The sequence below is a fragment of the Etheostoma spectabile genome, chromosome 5, assembly GCF_008692095.1.
Source record: "Etheostoma spectabile isolate EspeVRDwgs_2016 chromosome 5, UIUC_Espe_1.0, whole genome shotgun sequence".
Lineage (NCBI taxonomy): Eukaryota > Metazoa > Chordata > Actinopteri > Perciformes > Percidae > Etheostoma > Etheostoma spectabile.
Genome location: NC_045737.1, coordinates 18,297,736 through 18,307,545, shown reverse-complemented (window position 1 = coordinate 18,307,545; position 9,810 = coordinate 18,297,736). Strand labels below are relative to the sequence as shown.

Genomic DNA, 9,810 nt, shown 5'->3' with positions numbered 1-9,810 from the left:
CACACAAACACACACACACACACACACCTGTGGAAGAAGAGGTCTCCATTGGGCAGCACAGTCTCGTGAACTGACTGAGTGAGAAGTTGGTTGTTTTTAAACCACGACACCTGTGCTGCTGGTCTGCTGTATGGAGGCCGGCAGGTGACTGTAACATTTTCTCCTCTCATCACTGTCAGGTTTACAGGCTGCTGGACGAAACTCCAGTCCATCTCTGGAAACACAACGTGTGCGTCACTTACATGTACATGTGCCGATCCTACTATGGATGTACTTCTCACCATTAAACCACAAGCATCAAGGGTCATGTCCTGTCATTCACTTTAATTAACTTACTCTTAAGAAAATGACAATTACATAATTTATTTTACTGTGGACATTGGCACACAGTACCGGCTAGATGGAGGAAGGCTGGCTGTGACTTGATTGACTCTTTCTGGTTGAATGCTTCACAGTGATACGAGCCCTCATCTTCCCTGGTCACATTCCTGGAGAACACAGCCAGAGATGAGGCTTTAAATTCTGTCTGGCAGCAGTTTAAAGGTTCCAGACAGCATAGATCACAACTTGTTACAAACGTGATACAAAAAACATATTCTTGATCGAACCAAATGCAAAATATGCGTCTATTTTAAAGAGTTAGTTCATGGTTTATCATTACAATTTGACAATAAAGGATTAATATTCCTCTTGTCCCGTTCAGTGTTGGACCTGAATGTGAGCAGCTGTCCATTGTTCTGGAGGCTGAACGAGACCGAGCAGTTCGACAGGAGGCAGCCGTCTTTGAACCAGTGCACCATGGGAACAGGGAAACCATGTACAGCACAGTGCATGGAGACCTCTGTTCCTATAGCAACAGTGATGTTGTTAGGCCCTTGGATGATCTGCAGCCTTCTAGGGACCCCTGCAAGATAGATTGTCAACGCTTTAAGATGTTCACTCCACTGCAGAAAATATATGTACTTATAAGTGCTTTAATGTAGCACTGGGTTTTGAAAAAAGTAGAATAAACATCATTGGAAATGACTCATTTTTCTAACTTCCAATTATTTTTCAGAGATATTTTCAATTAAAGAAGCATTTTTTGTGATACTAGTAATCTGCCATAGTGCAGTAACTGCTTTGAAGATAGAGGAATTTCACAAATTTTTCAGTGACATTGGTGTTTATTTTTGATGAATCCAAAATTAAGGGATTTGCTGGTTTGAATTGACAAATGTAAGAATAACAAAAAAAAACTCACCCTGCACAGTCAGTTTAGCTGGGTTGCTCTTCTTGTCGATGTTCAGCAAAGGATTGTGTGTGACACAAATGTATATCCCATCATCCTCTAATGTTACGTTGAAAAGATGCAGAGTACCTGAGATCTTCTTCTGGTTACCCCCTCCATACTCACCCTGAACATGTGAACAACACAGTTTGAAGCATGCCGTAACAATACACTTGGCCTGGGTCAAAAGATACAATGTGGAAAGTGGTATTCGGAGCCCTTCTGTTCAAATAAACTCCATTCATTTGATCAGTCCAAAGCTGCACCAGTGCTCACCTGAATGTGTCTCCCTCTTGCGACCAGTGTCCCATCTTTGAGCCAGGTGATGCTTGCTGGAGGTGAACTTTCCCCTGACACACACTGGAAGAAAACTCCCTCTCCTTCTCTGACTGTCTGGTCCTGGGGACTGAAGAAAACATCCTCCAAACCTGGAACACACAGCATAAAAGGAAATGAATGATGAATCACTCTGTTGGCACTCTGCATGATGTTTAGGGACAGCAAACATTTAGTGGTCGGACTACTATAATAAAAAAAGAACTTTGACTCACCCATTTGGGAAGAGACTGCCAAGCACGACAGGATGAGTATGCAGAGGTGGGAAGTCATCTGTGGGAGCCTCCAGATAGAGACACAGACATACATCCTACTGCATAGCTCCCAGAGTGGCATGAAGAAACCACCATACAGCACCATCCATGGTGTCAGCTGGGAAAATGTGCACATATAAAAGACAAGGCAGAATTTGAATTCAAAATGTGATCAATTTCAACCCTGGACTTGCTTTTTGACAGCTAGTGTCTAGTCCTAATCAGGCAATTGACACACTAAAAATTAACCCCAAAGCACCGATAGCATGTCTATAACAACATTGCATGGGTAAAATACAAGTAATGAAGCATTTAATGCATATGGTTCCATATCAGACACAGAGGTACATAGAGCTACAGATGCAAAGAAGAACTGTTGCGTCATGTTGAAAGTGACATGTTGCATTGTTTTTATGGGTTAGTGTTTCTCATCAGCTCTGCACTGTAGCCACACACCCCGGTGAGCCCAATATAAATACTTCTATCAGGAAGCAGTCAAAGAGATTTTGGTCAGAATATTTTTCACATACTAATTATTACTGGGTTAAAAATAGATTCAATGTAGGTCAATATAGCACTGTTTATATATAGCACACATATTTCTGATGCTTTATTAATATGGTTATTTTGACCCAGTGTTACACACAGAAGTTTTACATTGAAACTGTCACAAATTAGTTAACAAAAAGTACATTTGATATTTAGAACTGCAATACACATATTAACAACAATCAGTTAAAAGCAGTGACTACACGCGTAGATTATAACAGTTTTCAACCATTATGGATATACTTACACAAATTTTACGATCTAAGTGCACGGCGTAAAGCGCATAGCGCAGGTGCATTTAGGGCGTGTCCAAATCAACTTTTGCTAGTTTGACGGCGGAAAAAAGGGCCTGTGTGCCGAGCGCACGGATCAAAAGGGTTGTACTTAGTGTCTTCTTTAACTCATAGGCAGTGTTGGGCAAGTTACTTTTAAAAAGTAATTAGTTACAGTAACTAGTTACTACTTCCAAAAGGTAACTAAAGTAGATACTCAGTTACAAATTATATAAGTAACTCAGAAAGTAACTAATGCGTTACTTTCAAGTACATTTTTAAATGCTCAAATGTGACCCCCACCTCCACCCCTCTTTAACAAAACTTAAAATACATGTGCGTGTTCAATTATTTATGGTAAATCTGAATATTATAATGAAATGGACTCTGGACAATGGACACAAACCATGCACAAATCCAAACTCTTTTAATGTTGCTGTGGGACAAATTGAGACTAGCCTCCAATCAAATGCCTTGTATGTAGATATCATAACATAGATGTTCAGTATTTATTGCCCCTGTGTGTGTGGTGTGTGTGTGTGTGTGTGTGTGTGTGTGTGTGTGTGTGTGTGTGATAAAACGAGGGAGAAGTGAGAAAGCGACAGCATTAGCTTCAGAACTAATAGCGACTCTACAGTCATAATAGATGTGTTTTCTGACCACGGTGGGAAATGTTTAGCAGGAAAAGTCCCCCCTCTTCTTTATTTCATAACGTCTCTCGTTGACTGACTCGCTTGTGTTGTTCGTTGTGTCCGACTATGCTTGCTTTTCAACACCCACCCAACTCCACCTCTGATTGGCTTACCATGAAATTTTACTCAACCTCAGCCCATCGTCAGCATGATGCACTAGTCTCGTGCACGGCCCACCAACCAAGGAAGAAAAAAAAGTCTTTGCCTCTCGGCTCAGAGATCAAGTGATGATCTTATGAAAAAAAACCAGCTTCAAATATCATACCACGTCGCATTTTTCGGCAGGAAAGGCAGTAAAGTCTCCAACGTGATGGGAAAATATGTGGAAATCATAGATATTCTCCACTGCTATGATACGACTTGATCCCTTTTTTGTTCTCAGAAACACTCACTGCATTACCACATCTCATACAACAACCCCACTGAAGCTGCCGCATGCATAGATTCAATTTGACCAGTTTCTAACAAATATAGGCTATTCATCAGATGATCTCTCTCTCGCTCTCTCTCACGGGCTCTCTCTCTCTCATTCGCTCTCCCTCTCTCTTGCTCTTAATGCCCTCATCCCCTCCCTTTTCCCTTTGCTTCATTCCTTTTTTGGTTGTGAGTCTGTATCGCCGCAGCAAGCTCAGCTTTGTCCGCTTTAGTCTCTTGAATGGGCCCAGCCAATTTATAGAGCTCACACTGTGGCCCTCCACTCAATGAAAGTGACATGAAAAGAAGCTTTGTACTATGAAGATCAGTTATTGGTCCTCTGCAATGAAAGCTACCGTCTGATCACATAGGCTTTTGTGATCCTCAACATGGCCCTGTAAGGGCTGATCCTTTATTGTTTTGAACGTGCCATACATTTTGTGTATCCCTATGCAATGCGGAATTTGCACGTAAATATTACAGATATTGAAACATGCAAAAGACATATTTTGATCTCAAGAGGCTCATTTAAGATTAAAATTGAAAGGGTTAAAATTGAATGTATAATTATGAAAGTTAAAAGGCTTTGTGTGCTAAACGTTGCAAAGAGAGAAAACTGTAAATAAGTGTGATTTGAATATATATATATATATATATATATATATATATATATATATATATATATATATATATATACACACATTTTAGCCAAATATAGCACAAATTTTAACTAGAATGCAAAAGAAAAGCAAAAGAAAAATGCTAATTCTCTTATGCACATACATTAGGAGTTGAGCACATTTAGACAAAGGGCCGGACACACTAAATAACTATTCTAAAGAACAGCAACCAAACCTCAAACTGTGGAGAACCATGTGAACAATGTGATAATATGGCATCTATGTTTGCTACATGATTAACTTTTATGTTTTGGATTTCTGGTGTTGCCACTCCAGCATTGAAAATGCATACAAAAAAAGTGGAAACTCACTTATTGTGTAGAAATCTGTTGTCATACTGTGATAAAACTTAAACGTCTCCACTGCAAGGTCTAAAAGGCTTGAATACATTTAGTGTTAAAATTTTCTGATTTTTTTCTAACAATATGATTTGTTCTTAGACAATCTCTAAATTAGATTAGAATTTTATTTTGTTAGTAGCAATTATACCCAAAATAGCAAATTGAAGTTTATGGTCATAAATTTCACCAAATTGTATAATTGTCACCTGGCCCTATGTGCATATTATTTTTTAGAGGACAAAATAAATTACAGGTTTGAAAAAAGGTGTAAAAATAAATACATTTATAAAAATAAATAGTGGAAATAACTAAACCAAACTCCCTTCAGTGATGACATGCTTGGAAGCTATCTAGCTTGCGGCTGGTCATACTCACATGATGTTAAGAGCCTGTGGGTGTATTTGTTTGACTCACAACAGGTCATTTACACTGTTTAGCATATCATTACGATGTTTTAGACCACGCACTGATTCATATGCTCTTTCTTTAAATGCATTGTCAAAAGCATTTTACAAATTATTTAATTGCCAAAGGCATAATATTGCCACAGGCCTAATATTCATTATTTTCTATTTACATAATTGCATAAAACAATGAGTGGAGATGATAAATTTGTATCATTACTGAATGCAATCCAGCCTGTTGCATTGTACTGTGTGATACTGGGACAAAATGTAACGCTTATCACGTTGTTGCATTGCACTACAAAAACTGTTGTTGTAGTTGTCAAATAATGTAGAAATATTAAAATAAAATAAAATGTTACTGTTGGGTCAGTCTCTGGCAGGTACTTATAAGGAAGTGGTTGCCTGTAAACGCAACTAAAATGGGCTACAGCTCCAGTGAACGAGCTGAATGTCTCATTTTAGATGAAGTGGTCAGTCGTCTGGAGATATAATTTCTGTTTGATCGTCCATAACCTGAACCTCATCACCAGCATTAGTGTTCAACTGAAAAGCTAAAAACTATTTTTAATTCTTTAAAAGCAGATCTCCAATTATTTTTTCTCTCTCAACATGGAGGTCAAGTGACATAAAAACGATTAATTGAAGGTCTTGTTTTCACAATTTTCATTTAAATGGGGCACTATTGCATTTATTTTCCAAGTTATAATGCCATTTATTCAGTTTGTATTTGTTAGTAGTACATATTGGAAATAGTCTTTACTCTTTACTAACACTGCCTTTTATTACTTGTAAACCTCATCTGGTTATTATTTTTCTTTGTTTATTTGTATTGTATAAAGGGTACTCAGACAAACATTTGCAAACTACTATACTAAGCTTCTATTGGTTTGAAGTGTCGTTAGTCTATCCACACTACTACAGTATAAGCACAGCACCACAAATGAATTAAGCACGATATACTGCTTTCATGCATTCAATAGATAAGCAAGGGAAATACAAATGTATTGCTGGTTTCTATTAAGTGCAACTAAATAAGAGCTGCTTTTAGATGCTTTGCGTGTGCTGAATGAATACAGCCCACTACACAGAATGATCAATGGACTACTACTACTAAATTTGACACTGTATGCCATTTCACAAGATGTTACTGTGGCAGCACTTTGTTATCCACTCCAAAGAAAGACTAATGATACTTACTCTTATGTGTCCAAAGATTGTTTCTGTGTTGCTTTGCAATCAGCCCATTCGTCCTCTGTCAGTTTCTGTCTGCAGTCTGTGGACAACCTTTTTACTCCTGTTGCATTTGCAAAGCTTCCAGCAGGGAGAGAGAACAACAAGCAACAGACGCATGCATGTGCAGGACAATCTACACCTCCCCTTCACTCACTCACACACACACACACATCACCAAACCATGAAAAACAACCCCACAAAGGTACACAAAAGCATGAGCTTCACCCGAGAAGATGTAATTTATGTGTATGCGCTGGTTGTAACCGTTTCCTCTTAATCTAGGTTAATGGAGGAAAATAATGACTGCTGCATCAACACTTAATCTATAGAGAGCATTTCAGGATAAGCATTTAGGAAGGTGGCCCTTTATGAATGTGAATATGTCACTGTAAAATATGTCTATCCTAACAGGTCACTCAACTCATTTCAAAATTATTGTCTTAAAGTACTCTTAAATCAAGCAGTTGTAGCTGCAGCTGTCCACTTGCTTGTTCTTTCTCGGTAGGCTATCACACAGCCTTTATCAGCAGATGGAGTCTACATATTAATGTTTGAACACACAAAAGCAAAAAAGCACCATCTTGAAGTTCACATTTGTGGTTCTGAGTGAAATATCTCAACATCTATTGGATGGATTTATTTGAAATTTGGTAAAGACATTGATGTACACCCTTTAGGATGGCATGTAAAATGGTTGTTCTATGACTTTAGCACCATCATTAGAACAAAATCGTAATACACAATACTTTATAAAATACCTGCAAAACCGGTCTTCCCATCAATCTCTGCTGCACTGTGTGTAATTAGCAAATACTACCAATCAGCTAACATGTTGACATGCTAAACTAAGATAGTGAACATGGTAAACATTACACCTGCAAAACATCAACGTGATAATTTTATCATTGTGAGCATGTTAGCATGCTGATGTTAGCTTTTAGCTTAAAGCAGCACCATACCTTACAGAGCTGCTCACACAACAGTAGACTATTCTTGTTTCAACCTTAAAGTGACCTCTTTTTAATACAAATGGGGAGATTCAGATTCATGCAGTGGCTTCTGTTTCACTTATTTACTTGCATGGCTGCAGCTAACATAGTATTGCCACATGGCTGCCGGGGCCAGATGAAGTCCTTGCAAATGTAAATTGACAATCCATTCAGCATAATCAAATGGAAATTAAAGTACAAATGCACCGATTTATAATCTATGCAGGACGGGTCATTTTAATTAAGCAGACAAAGACTGATTTAGCAGGCGAACACTGTTGGATTCAGGACATCAAACACATACATCCACCAAAGGAGGTGTAGTCTCAGAGTTCTCGCAAATAATCTGTGTTATGTAATAAAAAGGTTTTCTTTGTGGTAGACCCACTGACTCTTGTCAATGCTGAGAAAAGGTGCAATATAGAACTAATTGTTGACATTCTGAGATATATAGATTATTATACAGCCTGTTATCCTTTCACTCCACATAGATGCAGAATTCTGTCTTCTGACTGCTGGATATCCTCGGCCTTGTCTTGCATATGCTCTTCAGCAAATCCTCAACACTTGTGAAATGTGTTCATTTTCCTTTTTCCACATGTATTTCTATTTTTACCCTTTATGTTCCTTTTTTCTAATCCTTAAGGTCTTTTGGCACCACCTTAGGAGCATGTCACATTGCATTCCATGTGGAAGTAAAGCCAATCTTAACAAAAAAAACAAGAAGAGATTTATTGTCAAGAATTACATACCTGTCAGATTAGAAAAAAAATATTTAGACCATAGAGAGAAAACATTTACAGCAGATATAATTTAATCATTTAAATGAATACATGAAATGTGGCCATGTTCCTGCTTTTAAATTAATAATAGTAACATTTAAAAATACTTTCCTAATGTATCATAGGGACTATATTATCCATGTGGAGATTTATTGACCTGAAAGATGTCTGCCTTTTGGAGTCACAACAGCAGCAGGAGATTCACAGAGATGAAAGGTGAAAGGAGGAGGAGGAAGCCTGGAGTGATGAAGATGGGCTGGGCAGCTCCATGCAGCTTTGTTAAACAGAGGGTCTGCTCCAATGTTTGGTGCGTCTCAGCACTAATGCCTGGAAAACATAAGACTGTTGTTGGGACAAAGACATAAACAAGATTTGTTTTATAACGTCAAACTTTACCTTACAGTGTTAGGACCATTCCTTGCAGAAGTGCAGAAATTCAGTGTCAACCCCCCCCCCCCCGAAACCTGTGTAAATGTGAAACAACGGCTAGTCAGAGTTCCATTTTAAAAATGTGCTCCATCCAACAAAGAGATGACTCTCTGCTCTTACCTTTGGAGTGTTCTGTCAGCAGATGTCTTAAATCTCTGAGAGCCTGGCTGAGCTTCTCCAGTCGATGCTGCAGGTGCACGTTCTCTTCTTTCAGTGTGTGGATGGTATCCTGGAGCTCATAGGCCGAGCTGCAGCCTAAAAGCTGAGAAATCAACCACAAAACTGTGGTGACTTGCAAGATGGTGAGCATTGCAGTAGTCACTGGATGTTATTCACACAGCTAGTTAAATCTACCAAGGTTCACAGTCCTGTTAAATCTGCCTACAGCTCCAGAATGTTTCAAAATCAGATGGAAGTGGCAACGTTTTCAAAAGCTGGCCTATTTCTGTGTCCAATTGATTCAATGATGTGTAGCTAAATGCCTTGCCTGCAACCACTCTAACGATCAATTGTTCTGTTTTGGATCCCAGAGCCCAATTAGAGAGACTCACATATATATATTATATATATATTATATATATACACAAAAAAATATATAATATATATATATATTAATTTATATATATATATAGATTATCACTGAAGGCATCAAACTATGAATGAACACAGTGTGAATTATGTACTTACACACAAATATGAAATAACTGAAACACATGTCTTATAGTCTAGTTTCTTCAAAGTACCTCCCTTTGCTTTTTTGATGATGCTGCAAACCCTCGGTGATCTCTCAATAGCTTCAGGAGTAGTCACCTGAATGGTTTTCACTTCACAGGTGTGCCCTGTCAGGGTTAATTAGTGGAATTTCTTGCCTTATTAATGGGGTTGGGACCATCAGTTGTGTTGTGCAGAAGTCAGGTTGATACACCGCCGACAGCCCTATTGGCCAATTGTTAGAATTAAGATTATGGCAAGAACCAATCAGCTAAATAAAGAGAAACAAGTGGCCATTATTACTTTGAGAAATGAAGGTCAGTCGGTTCAGAAAATTGCCAAAACTTTTAATGTGTCCCCAAGTGCAGTCACAAAAACCATCAAGTGCTACAACGAAACTGGCTGACATGAGGACCGTCCCAGGAAAGGAAGACCAAGAGTCACCTCTGCT

At 38.4% G+C, this 9,810-nt stretch overlaps 1 protein-coding gene across 1 annotated transcript in view; it reads right to left on the bottom strand.

The window, feature by feature from the left end:
* The window catches only part of LOC116689109 (uncharacterized), a 15,683-nt gene extending 9,104 nt beyond the window's left edge, over positions 1 to 6,579 (bottom strand). Inside the window, exons 1-7 of the mRNA XM_032515458.1 lie at positions 6,413 to 6,579; positions 1,822 to 1,978; positions 1,547 to 1,698; positions 1,244 to 1,397; positions 712 to 904; positions 394 to 488; positions 28 to 214 (exon numbers count right to left, since the gene is read on the bottom strand). Coding sequence (XP_032371349.1) covers positions 28 to 214; positions 394 to 488; positions 712 to 904; positions 1,244 to 1,397; positions 1,547 to 1,698; positions 1,822 to 1,966 — 926 coding nt within the window. The 5' untranslated portion in view covers positions 1,967 to 1,978; positions 6,413 to 6,579. The remainder of the gene's footprint in view (positions 1 to 27; positions 215 to 393; positions 489 to 711; positions 905 to 1,243; positions 1,398 to 1,546; positions 1,699 to 1,821; positions 1,979 to 6,412) is intronic.
* Positions 6,580 to 9,810: the final 3,231 nt, after the last annotated feature.